The sequence below is a fragment of the Phyllostomus discolor genome, chromosome 7, assembly GCF_004126475.2.
Source record: "Phyllostomus discolor isolate MPI-MPIP mPhyDis1 chromosome 7, mPhyDis1.pri.v3, whole genome shotgun sequence".
In the NCBI taxonomy this organism is placed as follows: Eukaryota; Metazoa; Chordata; class Mammalia; order Chiroptera; family Phyllostomidae; genus Phyllostomus; species Phyllostomus discolor.
In genome coordinates this window covers 53680906-53697659 of record NC_040909.2, presented here as the reverse complement: position 1 = coordinate 53697659, position 16754 = coordinate 53680906, and the positions used below count along the sequence as shown (strand labels likewise).

At 35.1% G+C, this 16754-nt stretch overlaps 1 protein-coding gene across 1 annotated transcript in view; it reads left to right on the top strand.

Annotated features, from left to right (window-relative positions):
• The window catches only part of FHIT (fragile histidine triad diadenosine triphosphatase), a 1459115-nt gene that overhangs the window by 649628 nt on the left and 792733 nt on the right, over positions 1-16754 (top strand). The window contains exon 4 of the mRNA XM_028518409.2: positions 12197-12316. Within this exon, the coding sequence (XP_028374210.1) occupies positions 12214-12316 (103 nt within the window). The 5' untranslated portion in view covers positions 12197-12213. The remainder of the gene's footprint in view (positions 1-12196; positions 12317-16754) is intronic.

Sequence of the window (16754 nt, the reverse complement as noted above, 5' to 3'; positions counted from 1 at the left end):
AAGTAGAACGTATAATTTTTTACCCATAGGAGAAAACTGATCTAGCTAGAAGAAATAAGAAGCATAAAAAAGTGAAACAAGAAGATGCAATAGAATGTTCAAAATAAGCTCAAAGATTAACTGGCATAAATGTACAGGTGTTAAACTAATCAAGGTAGATGTCCTATGGATAAAAACCAAAATGCTACAATATATTGTTTATAAAAACCACTTAAAAGGACAAGGGTTGAAAATAAGGGAATAGAAAATTTACACTTGTCAGATAAAGTCAAAAAGAAAAAGGAACAACAGATTAAGGGAGTAAAACAAGCAGGAATACATGCAATAATATAGAAAGCATAATTTGTGGCATTCAACATTGTGAACACTGATATTTAGAAACCTAACAGTCTTTTCAGAAACTGAAGAAACAATGAGAATAAAAGTAAGCAGAGAAAGTCTTTGATGAATTTTCTATACCATGTATATAGAATTCCACACTCATCAAAAGCAGAATATATTTATTTGTTCTTCCAGCCAAAATGGGGGCATAAGTAGATATATTTTGCCTCCTCGCATTACCAAGAGCAGGAAAACAACAAATTTAAAAACAAAAAATAACCAGAAGTTCCAGAAAATTGAACTGTAAGGAAGTCCAACAATGAAGGAGTTAAAGAAGAAACATTCATTCAGACTGAGAGGAGGGACAGAGACTGGCAGCCAGGGTAGGGAGGATGTGCAGCAAGGTGGCAGCTGGAAGACCAAGGCAGGTGAAGCGGGGGTTGGTGGACTGGGCAAGGTGGTGGCTAGAAGACAGGCCAGTCCCACATTTGCATGTGGATAACTGAGAACAACTGGGGAGCAAGACAGACTGTGTAGCCCAGGGTTCCAGAGTGGGGAAATAAAGCCTCGAAACCTCTGGCAGTAAAAACCTATGGAGGTTGCGTTAGTGGGAGAAACTCCCAGCCTCACAGGAGAGTTCGTTGGAGAGATCCACAGGGTCCAAAAATGTACACAAACCCACCCACGTGGGGATTAGTACCAGAAGGCCAGAAGGGCCCAATTTGCTTGTGGGTAGCAGGGGAAGTGACTGAAAGCTGGCCAAGAGTTGATCAAGTGACATTGTTCCCTCTCAGGTCCCTACTCTGCATACAGTGCCACAACTCAGCACATTGGGTTGCTCCACCCTGGTGAATACCTAAGGCTGAGAATACCCTGGCAAACACCCTGACTATGCAACAGCTTCACCAAGACAAAAAAAAAAATATGGCCCAAGAAAAGAACAGATCAAAACTACAAAAATGGAACTAGGGGATGAAGAGATCACTAACCTGTCAAAAGCAGAGTTCAAAGCACTGGTAATAAGGATGCTTACTGAATTGGTTGAGTATGGCCACAAAATAAAGGGAAAAGTAAATGCTATGAAAAGTGAAATAAAGGCAAATGTACAGGGAAGCAACAGTGACAAGAAGGAAATTGGGATGTAAATCTATGGTTTGGACCAGAAGTAAGAAATACACATTCAACCAGACAAGAATGAAGAAAGAAGAATTCAAGAAAATGAGGAGATGCTGAGAAAGCTACAGGACAACTTTAAACATTTCAACATCTGAATCATAAGGCTGCCAGAAGGAGAAGAGGAAGAGCAAGAAATTGAAAACTTATTTGAACAAATAATGAAGGAGAGCTTCCCCATTCTGGCAAGAGAAATAGACTTCCAGGAAGTCCAGGAAGCTAGAGAGTCCCAAAGAAGTTGGACCCAAGGAAGCACATACTAAGGCACATCATAATTACATAAGCCAAGATGAAAGATAAGGAGAAAATCTTAGAAGCAGCAAGAGAAAAGGAGACAGTTGCCTACAAAGGAGTGCCCATAAGACTATCAGCTGATTTCACAAAAGAAAACTTACAAGCAAGAAGGGGCTGGAAAGAAGTCTTCAAAGTCATGAAAGGCAAGGACCTATATCCAAAATTACTCTATCCAGCAAAGGTATAATTTAGAATGGAAGTGCAGATGAAATGCTTCCCAAATAAGGTCAAGTTAAAGGAGCTCATCATCACAAAGATCTTTTATATGAAATGTTAAAAGGACTTTTCTAAGAAAAAGAGTATCAAAACTATGAACAGTAAAATGACAACCCACAACTATCAAAACTGAATGTAAAAAAACAAAAACAAATACAAACTAAGGAAACAACTAGAACAGGAACAGAATCACAGACATGGAGATCACATGGGGGGTTATCAGCGGGGATGGGAAGAGGGAGAATGGGGGAAATGGTACAGGGGATGAGAGCATAAATGGTAGGCACAAAATAGACAGGGGGAGGTTAAGAATAGTATAAGAAATGGAGAAACAAAAGAACTTATATGTTGACCCATGGACATGAACTAAGATGGGGGAATGATGGTGGAAGGGTAGTGCAGGATGGAGTAGAATAAAGGGGAGAAAAATGGGACAACTGTAATAGCATAATCAATAAGATATATTTAAAAAAAAGAATATGCTTTATTTGTGTGAGCATGTGGATTAGGCACATGCTTTATCTTTCAAAGGATCAGGAAGGAAGCCTCATTCTAAAACAAAACAAAACAAAACAGCATTTCTTTACAGTGTTTTAAAATCAGTCATCACTAACAGAAAAAGACCCTATGAAAAGACATATTAATTATAAGAAGAATAGCAACATTTTAAAGCTGAGTGATAATAAAAGCATAATTGGTCAGAATTTGAGAGAAAGTGCTAATGGAAGGCAATATATAGCTTTTTGTTATCCAAGAGAAAAATAGAAAGTCTGAAACTCTGTAAGGTCAATGTTTGACTGCAGTACTTAGAAAAACTGCAACATGTTAAACCTGAAGCAAAATGAAAGAAAAAAAATAAAGGGAAACAAATATAATTTCAGAAAGTAAGCCACAAAGTAGAGATAATTAATAAAAGCAAAGAACCAGAAATTAGTTCTTTGAAAAACTTACTAGGCTAAATATAATTCTTGCGAGATTGATGAAGAAAAGCATCTATACATTAATAATACAATAAAATAACAAAATACAAAAAAGTTAAAGAAATATAGATTAGATTTTTAATCTTAATATTATAAATTTTTACCAATAAAGATGTACAATTTAGTTGAAAAAGATATATGCCTAAAAATTGATGCAAGAAATATCTTAGTTAGCAAACAAAATAAATTATAACAGTTGTCAAAACTTAATCCTACCTGCAATATAAAAAGGAGCCCAAATGGTTTGACCGTGAGTTGTATTTAATTCTCAAGAGACAGAGAAATCCTTGCTTATTAAGGTTTTTATGGAACAAAGGAAAAAAATCCAACCTATTAGGTTTGATTTTAAGAACAAAAACCAGGGGGAAATATATTGGCCACCTTTACTTATGACATTTGAAAAACACTAAGAATTCTAATGTAGCAGTATATTAAAAATAATACATTTTGACTAAGTTGAATCATAAAAGTTAAAGGATATTTTAAGTGTTTTTTAAAAAAACCTGTTACCATAATGTACTATGTTAATGGCAAAGAACAAGAAATTGTGTCATCAGTGATAAAAAGCATTTATTAAATTTTTAAAAATGGAACAAACCCTTAGCATACTTGAAATGGGGATTTTTTTTTTTACTTTGATAAAGACTTTCTATTAAGAACCTATGTCAGACATCATTCTTAATGGGAAAAAAATAACCCTTTGAACTTATTCCTTTTAAGGTTGGAAACAAGAATTCCTGATAATCCCATTTCTCAATATTAACAGATCCCTTACCAATGCAGTAAGACAAAGAAACCAACAAAATTAGAAGAATTGAAATGAGACATATAAGTAATTATTTCAAAGTAAAATCTTGTAAAGTTGACCCTTGAACAGCATAGGTTTCTACTGTTCAGGTCTACTTATAACACAGATTTTTTCAATAAATATAGTGTTTGCCCTCTTTATCCCTGGGTTTTGTATCTATGCTTGGGAATAGGTAGATGTGGAGGGTCTACTTAAGTTGGACATGATTTTTGACTGTGTGGGGGGTCAGCACCACTGACCCTTGCATTGTTCAAGAGTCAGCTGTATATAGAAAACAACAGAGAATCAGCAGAAACTGTTAGCAGCAGTACAGGAGTTCAGCTGGGTTACCAGCTTATAAGAGCAACACATAAAAATCAGTAGTTTTCTACTGTACTGAAAGTAACCAATTATAAACTCTGATGATAATAAGATACCATTTATAATAGTGAAATAAACTAAAAGCTACCTAGGAAAGAATTTATTAAACATACAAGGGAAATTTAAAACACAATAATGAGTTTTATGAAGGTATTATAGGGTATAAATGTAGCATCCATACAAGGATTGCTTGAATATTGTGAAGATGTCATATTTACTCCATTAAAATTCAGTGCAATTCCAATCAACATCTGAGCAAGAATTTTGGGGGAGGTAAAGAGTTGAATCTAAATTTATACAGGAGGATAAATAAAGAAGGATCCTCCCTTTCCAAGGCATTAACAATATACAAGGCATTAACAATGTCCAACTACAGCCCACAAACCAAATCCAGACAGAGGCCTGTACTCACAAATAAAGTTTTATTGGGAAACAGCTACATCCATTCATTTAGGTATTGTCTGTGGCTGCTTTCATGATGCATTGACAGAGCTGAATAGATAAAACAGACTGGGTGGCCCACTGAATCTGGGCCTTTACAGAAAAAAAATGGCATTCCTGTCTCTCCAGCATCTGACATAGAATCAGAATGTAATAAAGTCTAGACTTAGTCCTATGTATTATGGGAACTGGTATAATCACACCCAGGAATTGGCACTAGGAACATTGGTTCATAAAAAGAAATGAAATCATTTCTGGACTTCATACCATGAACAAAGCTCCAAGACAATTAAATACCTAAATGTTAAGAGTAAAAATATGAAGTTGATAGATGAAAACTTAATTTATTTTTGTAACCTTATAGTAGAGAAAGGTTTGTTAAATAACATTCACAAGGTGCAACTCTTAACAAGAAAATTGATGAACACATCAAAATTGAATGTTTTTTGTTTAGAGGGAATGATAGAAAAACTAACAGATTGTGAATATGTGTCATGTTTAATAGACCAAGATCAGTGTTCAGAATATATAGTGGACTCTGGAACATCAGAAAATAGAAGAAAGAAAGCCAATAAAATGGGGAAAGTATGAACTGGCAGTTTATAGAAGGAGTTGTGCGCACACACACACCTCACATTGGAGACAAGCAAATTAAAATTAAGAAATGCTGTTTTGCCTATATGTTGTTAAAAACTGGGAAATCAGATATTTTCCAGTGCTGGCAAGGATATAAGAAAATAGACATCTGTATGTGTTATTTCTGGGAATGCAAACTGACACATATGCTTTATAAAATCTATTGTATAACCTAGAACCCAGTAATAGGACTCTAGCATAGATATTCAGGAAAATATGTGTGTGAACAGTCATCAAAATATGTGTGTTACTTGTGGGAAAAGATGGAAGACAAGGCATCTCCTCAGCAGTAGAACTGCCCAGGAAAGCTGCAGTGGGATACATGGCAGTAATAAGCAGTAAGAAAGAGTGAATTGTATCTATTTATTGCAAAATGAGTAAGTCTGTGAAACAATATCGAGAAGAAAAAGGCAGAATGAGATTTAAAGCATGATACAATTTATATGCAGATTTAAAATCCATATATAAGAACCCTATGTACTTTTACATAAAAAATATTTATAAAAATTCAGTGAAGATTATAAATACGACATTAATGTAAAACCACATGGTAAGAAAGGAAGATGGGGTGAGCAAGAGGATGAAGGGGAAATAATGAGTAAAATGAACACCAGAAGAAGAGCCAAGCCTTCAGGAACTTATAATAGTAGCTCATCAACCAAAGTCTATGCCTCAGTCAATTCCGTACAGTTATCCTTAAGAGGAAACAAATGTCAGGAACAATATTCCTTTCAATTCTGGTCTATTAACCTGTGTGTCAGCATTTTTTCTCCCCAATACAGTGCTGTTTTGATTATCATCAATGTGTTGTATAGCTTGAAGTCAGGTAGTATGATACCTCTGGCTCCATTGTTTTTTCCCCGGGACTGCTGTGGCTATTCTGGTATTTTGTGGTTCCATACAAATCTGATGATTTTTTTTGTTGTTGTTCAATTTCTTTTGAAGATGTCATTGGGATTTTGATGGAGATTGCACTAAATCTGTTTATTGCTTTGGGTAAGATGGACATTTCAACTATGTTGATTCTTCCAATCCATGAAAATAGAGTATCTTTCCATTTCATTGTCTTCTTTTTCAATCTTTTAAAATAGTACTTTGTAGTTTTCACTATATAGGTCTTTCATAAGGATGTTTTCCTAAGTTTATTCCTAAGTATTTTACTCTTTTTGTTACAATAGCAAAATAACTTTTTTTTCATGTCTTTTTCTGAAATGTTATTGTTAATGCAGTGGATTTTTATACATTGGTTTTGTATCCTGCAACTTTACTGTATTTATTTACTGTTTCTAATAATTTTTTTGGCGGCATCTTTGGGGTACTCTGTATAAGAATCATGTCATCTGCAAAAAAAAGTGGCACTTTAACTTCTTCATTCCCAGTTCGGATGCCTTTTATTATTTTCTTTTATTTTGCCTGAGTGCTGTTGCTAGGACCTTCAGAACTATATTGAATAAGAGTGGTGTGAGTGAACATCCTTGTCTTGTTTCTGATCTTGGAGGAAAAGCTTTCATTTTTTCACTATTGATATAATATTAGCTGAGGGTTTGTCATATGTGGCCTTTACTTTGTTGAGGTACTTTCCTTCTATACCCATTTTATTGAGTGTTTTAATTGTAAATGGATGGTGTATCTTATTAAATGCTTTTTCTGCGTCTATTGATAAGATTACATGATTTTTATAATTTATTTTATTAATATGATGTCTTATATTAATCATTTTGTGTATGTCGAACCATCCTTGTGCCTCTAGAATGAACCCTGCTTGATCATGATGTATTTTATTAATGTATGGTTTCATTTAGTTTGATAGTGTTTTGTTTAGGATTTTTACATATGTATTTATCAGAGATATTCATGTCTAGTTTTCTTTTTTTGTGTTTTCTTCGCCAGGATTTGCTGTCAGGTTTATGTTGGCCTCATAAAATGTGTTATAAAGTGTTAACTCTTCAGTTTTTGGGGGAGAGTTTGAGAAGGATTGGTTAAAAATTTTCTTTGAATGTTTGGTAGAATTCACTAGTGAAGCCATCTGGTCCTGAACATTTATTTGGAGGGATGTTTTTGATGGTTGTTTTAATCTCTGCACTGTTGATCAGTCTATTTAGATTTTCCAATTTTTCATTATTCAGTCTAGGAAGTTTACATATTTCTAGGAACTCTTCCATTTCTTTTTGAATTGGTTGTCATGTAACCTTTCATAGTATTCTGGTATGATTCTTTGTATTTCTCTGATATCTGTAGTAATTCCCTCCTCATTTATTTCTGATTTTGTTTGAGTCTTTTCTCTTTTTTTCTAAGTGAGTCTAGCCAGGGGGTTGTCAATTTTATTAACCTTTTCAAGGAACCATCTCTTTGTTATGTTAATTTTAGTGTAGTCTTTCTGTTCTCTATTTTGTTAAATTCTGCTGTAATTTTTATTATTACTTTCTTCTAATGATTTTAGGCCAATTTTGTTCTTCTTTTTCTAGTTGTTTAAGATGTAATGTTAGGTTGCTCACTTGAGATTTTTCTTGTTTCTTGAGATAGGCCTATAGTAATATAAACTTCCCTCTTACTTATTGATTTTGCAGTATCCCAGGAGTTTTGATATATCATGTTTTAATTTTCATTTGTCTCTACATATCTTTTGATCTCATCTTTTATTTCTTTCACCCAGTCATTATTTAGTAGTATGTTGTTTAATATCCACATATTTATAGGGTTATTTACTTATTTTCTGCTGTTGATTTCTAATTTCAAAGCATTGTAATCACAGAATAAGCTTGATTTGATTTTAGCCTTCTTAAATTTGCTGAGTCTAGTTTTGTGACCCAACATCTATTCTATCCTTGAGAATGTTCCATGTGCGCTGGAGAAGAATGCATAACCTAATGGTCTGGGATAAAAGGCTCTGTAAATGTCAATTATGTCCATTTGACCTACTGTGTCATTTAAGGCTTATATTTCTTTATTAATTTTCTATTTAGATGATCTATCTAGAGCTTTCAATGGAATATTTAGGTCCCCTACTATGATTGTGTTTTTGTCAGTGTTCCCCTTTTGTTTTGGTAGTAGTTGTTTTAGGTATTTTGGTGCCCCTAGATCATATATAGACACAGATAGAGATGATAGAGATAGAGATAGAGATAGAGGTAGAGATAGATAGAGATATATAGAGAGAAGTTTTATGTCTTCTTGATGTAGTGTCCCCTTTATCATCTTTGTTTCTTATTATCTTTGTTATCAAAATCTATTTTGTCAGATATAAGTATGGTTACACCTGACTTTCTGTGGATGCTATTTGTCTGAAGATTTATTTTCCATCACTATACGTTGAGTCTTTATATTTGCAGCTTAGATGTGTCTCCAGCATGCAGCATTTGATTGATTTTTGTTTTGATCCAATTTGCTACTCTATGCCTTTTTATTGGTGAACTCAGTCCATTTACACTTAGGGTAATTATTGATGTATGAGGATTTCCTATAGCCATTTTCTCTTTTGTATTCTGGTAGCTCAGTGCCTCCCTTCAATGGGTTCTTTTCCTTTGTGTTTCTGTCTTGTTTTTGTTTGGGGGTATTCCATACTTTCCCCTCTGTTTCCTGTTTTTTAAAGTTATGTTCTCTGTTTGGGTTTTTTTTGGTGTGTGATTATCATTAAATGTATGAAAAATAAAGTTCTATATATATAGTAGCCCCTTTCTTTTTGAATATGTCTGATCTCCATCCTCCTTTGCAAATTCAGATCTGTACTCCTCCCTTTTAATTTTTTTTTGTTGTTGTAAATTATCCCTGTTTATGCAGTAAGTTTGTTGGTGATCTAACTCATAGTTTTGTGACCTTTTGCTCTTTGTTTCATGTTGGATAACCCCCTTGAGTAGCTCTTACAGTGGATGTCTTCTAGTGATAAATTTCCTCACCTTTTGTATGCCTGGAAAAGTCTTTATTTCTCCTTTATATCCAAAGTCTAAGTTTTTTGCATACATTATTATTGGCTGGTAATTTCTCTCTTTCAGTAGTTTGAATATTTGGTTCTACTCTCTTCTAGCTTATAGAGTTTCTGCTAAGAAGCCTGATGATAACCTAATGGGCTTTCCTTTATAGAATATTTCTTTCTTTTCCATGGATGCCTTGAAAAATTCTTTCTTTGTCATTATTTTTGACAGTTTTAATACAATATTCCTTGGAGAAGGGTGTTTTTTTTGGATTGAGGTAATTCAGTGTTTTATTTCCATTTTAGATTCGAGGATTTAACTTTTCCATAGATTTGAGAAGTTCTCATCAACTGTTTGAATAGGCTCTCCATTCCCCTTTCCCTCTCTTCTTTTTAATTTTTTAACATTTTAAAAATATTTTATTTATTTATTTTTAGAGAGAGGGGAAGGGAGGGAAAAAAGAGGGAGAGAAACATCGATGTGCAAGAGAAACATCTTGCACACCTCCAACTGGGGAGCAGGCCCACAACCCAGGCATATACCCTGATGGGGAATTGAACTGGCAGCCTTTTGGTTCACAGGCTGGCACTCAGTCCACTGAGCCACATCAGCCAGGGATCCCTCTCTTCTTCTGGTTTAGCTTCTATTCTTACTTTGTTCTTTCTGATGGAGTCCCATAGGTCTCACAGAGTTCTTTTATTATTCTTTTGTGCTCAAGTCTCTCTCTTTTTCCCTCTGTGCCATTTCTAGATTTCTATCTTTTATATAACTAATTCTTTCCTCTATCTCACCAGTTCTATTTCTTGTGCTTAGTAGTGCATTCTTGATCTCTTTTATTAAGTTCTTCATCTCCAGAATTTCTAGTTGGTTCTTTTTTAAAGTTTTAATCTCTTTGGTAAAGTATTCATTTTGTTTGTTGATTTTGTTTCTGAGTTCATTAAACTGCCTATTTCTGTTTTTTGTACATCATTGAGTTTTTTAATAACTGCAGTCTTGAATTCTCTGTCATTTAAATCATACATTTCCAGGTCTTTGAGTAGATTTTATGGAGATTTTTCATTTTCTTTTTGAGCTGCCTCATTACCTTGGTTATTCATGGTATTTGATGGATTCCTTCTCTGTCTAGGCATCTGCCTATGAGTGGCAGTTCTATAGTAGATTGTAAGAAATATTCCTGTTGTTTTCCAGTAGGTGGCACTAAATCACAAGTTTTTTTAGCTTTCTTGCACTTCTCTTGCTTATCAGGTCTCTATGGGCTGGTGGAAAATGGCCTGTGTTCACTGGAAAGGTGGGTACTTACCTTGTGAGCCAGTTGTTCTGATTTCAGGGGACCAACCCCACAGGGAAATGCAGTGGACAACGGGACTCCAAATCCATTAAATCCCAAAGCTATCTCCTCAGTGAGATGCTGCCAGCAGTGTAACTACAATGTGTGGGGGTGGGGTGAGCTGGGGGAACCTGCTTGCCTTCTTTGTTGCTTTGCCTTCCCAGCAATGGTGACCTCGGACCTCTGTGGAATCCCCCCTGCATCTCCACCCAACCTGTGATTGGACCCAGAATGCACCTTTTGTTTATGGAAAAAGTGTTTTTGTAGTACCAGTTCTCAGGTTTGCAGATAATGTACTTGGCAACCCAACATGAAGGGTGTGGAGAGGTGAGCTCTGGGAGGTTGAGGGAAGGCAGCCAGGCTCTGTGGCTTTTACTCTTGGTCTCTACTCTCTGTAATGCCAATTGCCAGACAACTTTGGTTTCATCTTTGTGTTTGTCCCTGCCTTCATCACTGGATTCAGCTACAGCTACTACTGCCCACTCCTGCAGGAATGCTCTTTGCTCCTCCTGGCTGATGGGAGTGTCAGCCACAATCTGATTCCTCCTCTGTTCAGGCTGAGCCTTACTGAGAGCTCCAGGCTGTACATCCATGGTTCATCTCAGCTTTTCACTCTTCTCGCCTCCCCAGTTTGTTCCCACTTGCCCACCTTTAGATGTTTCAGAGTGTGGCTGTCTTAGACATATTTGTACACCAAGCAGAAAATCCCTTGTTGAATTATAGTTATTTAGTTGTTGAAACTTCAAAGGGAGAGATCAAGGGGATCTCTCACACAATCATACATCTGACATTACTGGTCATCTTCTGATATTGTTTTTTGTAATGTTTTCCCATAAGTTAATCTATCTCCATCAGTTTTGTGGTAGAGTCATTCCTGAAATAGAAAAATGAAGTGGTTTCCTAAGGAGGGTATGTCTTAGTCCTTCAGAAAGTAACTCAGTCATGTATTGTCATCTAAATGATATAAAATCATCTCTTGGTACCCTAGAAGCCAAGTGCCAGATTTTGCTGTACCCCCTTCCTACTACTCCCAATCTGTAATGTGACTTTGCCCACAACAGAGGATATGAAACACTTCACATACTCTGCTATATCCTGGCTCTGTGTCAACCAGAAATTGTTCACATCTTGAGCTATATTTTGCCCCTTCCTTTTTTTCACAATTTTTTTCTCTTTAGTTTTGGAAATTTTACTATAATAGTTCCCTGGGAGTGCTTCTATGCTTTTATAATTGTAGACAAGTTCAAACAGTGTTTGTACTTAGTTAAAATTGCTTTTATATAAACAAAGATAAAACAATTTAGAAAAGCATTTAAGAATTAGATAGTTTAGAGTAAATGTTTAACAATGAAAAATTTTAGCCTAGTAAATATGATGAAATGGATAGGTAAAAACAAAAATGGATGGGTCCTGACAGATAGGACCTAGTAGATAGGGGTTAAGGAGGCAACTTGAAGTGTCAAAGATTAAGAAGAACATTTTATCATCTATGTATAGGCTTCTGCTTGAAAACACTAACTCCAATCAAAACCACCCTGGTGGGGAAAGTGGAGTCTTTGGGGAAGACTTTCCCAGAGTACATCTTACTGAACATTAAGTGAGGAATGGATTAAATTATTTCTTCTTCTCAATGAAGAATTTGCAACAATGGAATTTGCTTTCTTTAAGGTGGTATATGATCTAAGTTTCTCAGTTGAATTTTTTAAAGGCCCTAACTCATCTTCTCTTTCAGATTTCAACTGTGAGAAAATGTCATTCCGATTTGGCCAACATCTCATCAAGCCCTCTGTGGTATTTCTGAAGACAGAACTGTCCTTTGCCCTTGTGAACAGGAAACCTGTGGTACCAGGACGTATCCTTTTTTTTAAAGAAAGGGGAAAAACCGCATTTGAACCTAACATACCAGGTGAATACAGGATTGGCCTCCAATGTCTGTCCAAAAGGTAAACAAGGAATCCACTTCCCTCCCTCTTTGGACAAACCAGGTAAGATATTATTACATTTATTCTGAATCCAGTTGGTGGTACCAGTAATATGTTTGATTAGTTTTAAAGGGCTTTTAGAAAGAGTTGCTTAGCAACTGAGGCTTTGGAGGTGAGTTTTTGCTTTACCTTTTTACTATGGTAGCTGTGTAAATAAACAGGTGCTTATAAAATGGTTCTAATAAGTATCAATGGGTACTTTATTTTCTGTTATCAGTTGTGAATTTTAATGGTAAGATTGAGATTGGGTGGCGCTTTTGTGATGTGAAAGTAAGGTGTTATGTGAAGATTTGAGACCTACTTGGTTTGTTTACCTCTTGGAGATCGTTCAAGCTAGGAGTTTTAATTAAATTCATATAAATATATGCTTAAAATATTTTGTTCATGTTAGAGCCTGAAAAGCATATTCTCTTGGAAAACATCCCATCTTCTAGATTATTGTCAAGTGTCATTGGTGGAAGGTTGTTTTATTTCTCTCTGACTATTGAATTGTAGTCTTTTCTCCTATGGACTTTGGTAGAACCTTTATTCTTTGCAGTGGAGTAGTGGGAATTGGTGAAATGCTCTGGAGAGTAATTTTTATGTTATTGAAGATATGACTTGTGAGTGTGTGCATATGACTTTGTACTGATTCTTTAGAATGTTTTTCTCCTTTCCCTAACTTAATTTACTATGCAGAGTGCAACAAAGAATAACATTTTATATTTTAAAATAATAAGCATTTTCCACACTGATACATTATTTTTAAAATAAATTTCTGGTCAGTCTAAATGTACAAATCCATCAAGATGATTTTCAAAGTAAATTATGTTTTTTTTTAAGTGGGAATTTTCAAAGTGAGAATTTTATGAATAATCTTTTTTGAAAAATTGTACAAACAAGAAAATATCAAAAGATAATTGTGATTTTATGATAGATTTTCAAATTTCTTGAATCTAAATTTTAACTAAATTAATTTTGTAAATATAAAATTATTGGTCATAGCAATAAACTCATAAATGATATTATATAATATTTTTCTTGATATTTAACTCTTCTAAAATTCATGAAACAGCTTACATTATATTCAGTATTAGAAATAATTCATTCTTTTGTTTATTGAAGTAAAAAATAAAAACTAGAATAATTCAGAAGGGTCCTATAAAACAGAACAATTTTCAACCTGCATACCAATTTTTTATTGAGTTCTTCTCAAAGACTTGAAGTTCTTGAAATAACAAAAGTAATTTATTTTTTCATTTGATTGTGCTGCAATTTTGTGGTTTTCTTTTTCCTTCAAGGAACTTTTTTATGCAAACTGTCTGAGAATTCCATTGTCAAAAGAATAATGGTTTAAATTTTACCTCTCTTTGGGTATCAGTTTTAATTGACTTCTGTCAAAGAATTGAGGAGACCTAGCATGAAAATGTGAATTTAGGTGAACAAATCTTATGCCTTAGGCTGAGAAAATGTGAGATTGTAGAGCTGTACTGCTTTTTTAATGGTTAATAATGGAATGAATTTTGTTCCATGATTTTTTTCTTATAGTAAGAAACTTGATTTTTCATGGTGTTTTTGACCAACTCTGAACGTATAATGTATAAGACCTGAGTCACATATGTTTTTGAACTCAGGAAAATTTGAGATGTCTGAATCTAGGGAAATGTCTACACTGAACAGTAAGCAAGTAGTGAATGATGATTATGTTTGTTCTAGATGGCACTGGAATTGCCATTTTGGAAATGAGTCCTCATCAGTTACCGTGTCTTTGAGTAAATACCAAGGAGATGGGGGCATTGTATTAAAATTAACGAGCTTATTTGTTTGGAAGGTAGCAAGAGGGACCTGGCCCTTTCTGAGGGTGAGAACACAATTGTTTTTGTAATCAGTACACTCTGCAAGCTACAGTGCAGCTACAGTGTGTAAAGTCGTCTTAGGGCCAGTAGATGCTGAATTCAGACAACCCTTTTTATATGATGATTTTGTAGCTTTTTATTTTACTTTACCTTTGTAAAGTCTTAAGTGACAACTGAGAAGAATATTAATAAGTTACTCGCTTTCAGAAAGCGACATTCTTCTGTCCTGTGATTTGGGAATTGAAGCTGTGGATAGCTCTGCCCTCTAACATTTCATAAAATAATTGGTGAGATGTCTGCAGCAGGCTTTAATCTTTCCCACATTCTATTCCATCTGTTCTCATTTAGCCCCTTTGTATGCCCTCCCTGTATCTGGACTTCTCCAATCCAGCACATCCCTCATTCTAAACCACAGCTCTGATCGTATCACTCTCCCGTTTCCTTGCTTACAACTAATGAAACAAATGAGTCTCCTCCATCCCCTGCCTTTTTTTTTTTTAGGATAAAATTCAAACTCCTTAGCATAGTTTAAAAGTTTTTTAATCTTTTTTAATCTCATTTTTATTTTTCAATTACAGTTTACATTAGATATTATTTTGCATTTGTTTCAGGTGTACAGCAGAGTGGTCGATAGTTATATGCTTTACACAGTGATCCCTGATATTTCCAGTATCCACCTGTCACCATCCATTGTCTTGTCTCAACCCTTCCCAGCTCTTCCCTAACCAGGCCTTCTGTTTCCATTATCATGCCTCCCCATGTAGCCCTCTCCACCTTGCAATTCTTCCCATCATTTTCATTTCAGCTAAAGTGTTTTGATACCAATCCCACCTTTTTAAGAAAAAAAAAATATACTCTCTCCTTTTTGTGACAGTTGGTTCATTAATCATGTGCTTATTCATTCTGTAGTTTATTACTGAATTCCTACTCTGTTTCAGGTATCAGTGCAAACCTTCATCCCATTCTGCTTTATGGCATAACTATGTGCATTACTGTTTGTCTCTGCACTGAGTCAGTGGTTCCTGGTAAGGAGTGGGAACAGGACCTGCTCTTGCACAACTTTTTTGTCCTAGCATCTAAAGTACTTTGCTGACTGAGTTTAAAGTGAAAATGTAAATGGCAGGAGTACCTGGATCATTTCAAGCAATGGAATGGGGTAGTAAGGGGCTGCCAAAGACCTGCCTTTTCAGTAATTCCTTGCACAAAGCCAAATCTTGTCACCACTTTATTCCAGATTTTTTAGTATCATATTCAAGCTGTATTTTCCCTTCATGCCTTGTCAGTTACAATCTTGTTTACATTTTTGTGCTATAAGTATACTGAGTTAAATCTAAAAGCAATGATTAGAATTGACGTTGATGGGAAAAGATTATTTCCCCTCCTTTTCTTACTATTTTGTATGTTAATTTGTCAACGCAGAAGTGTGTATTTTAAGGCAGTGTTATGTGAATTGGAAATTTTTCTATTGTATGTTTGATGATTTCTTTTTAAAAAGAGTATTCAGGTGGCCTTTAGGGAGTGTGCCATTCATCAGAGACTTATAAATGTTATCTTTGAACTTGTGTCCTCTCTAACATTTTCAGGGCTCCCCTACTCTCCACCCTTTTTTCTTTTGACTTTGCTCACAAGATTCTTTCATATCTTTCAGAGGAGGGAAAGAAATGTCAGATCAGGGGCTGAAGATTTAATTTTGAAGCAAGACTATTTGCTTCATTCTCAAAAGAGCCACACCTGAAGCAAACACTTCTATTTGGTACAGTGTCTAAAGCCAATTAAATAGGCTTTGGCCTCTGTAGTGCAACACTCCAGAAGAATATGTCAGAATGTCTTTAATCCATTAATTTCTTCTTACTGGAAAATGCTTTTCAGAGTGTCTTGGTGAGACACAAGTGTTTAGGAGATTGCATCTTTAGAATTCTGCAGTGAACACATTATCATGTACCTCAGTGTAGCCCAGCTATTGTTAATGGCTTAAATATATTTGAACCACTATGGTTAATACTTTTCCAAACCCCCTCTCTTTACATTGAACTATGTCTACCTCTCATCTTGAGTTGAGCATGAAAAATGAATTTGAACATTAGCGGAATCCATTTGGGAACTGGGGCTTTTATTGTAAATAAAATTATTCATTTGTTATGTCCTGTAGTTTTCAGCAGACAGTGCATTGATCTTTGGGCTGCTATTCAGAATGGCATGGGGAGTGCTAACATAACACAGCAACATTTGTGGAAGGGTTGAGTGTGGCATGCGATGTCAGAGACGAGCCTTGCTTGCTGGCTGTACTATATTATACAAATCATTTGTCAATATTTTATTGAATAAGTTATTTAAAAGAGCAGATTTTTTCTAAACATGAGCATTGCACACAGAATGTGATCAGAGCCAAACAATGTTAGGATGATGCATTGAGGACAGCCTTCCAGAGCGTGTTTGTGAAGAATTAGACTAGGTAAAGAATTAGACCAGGTAA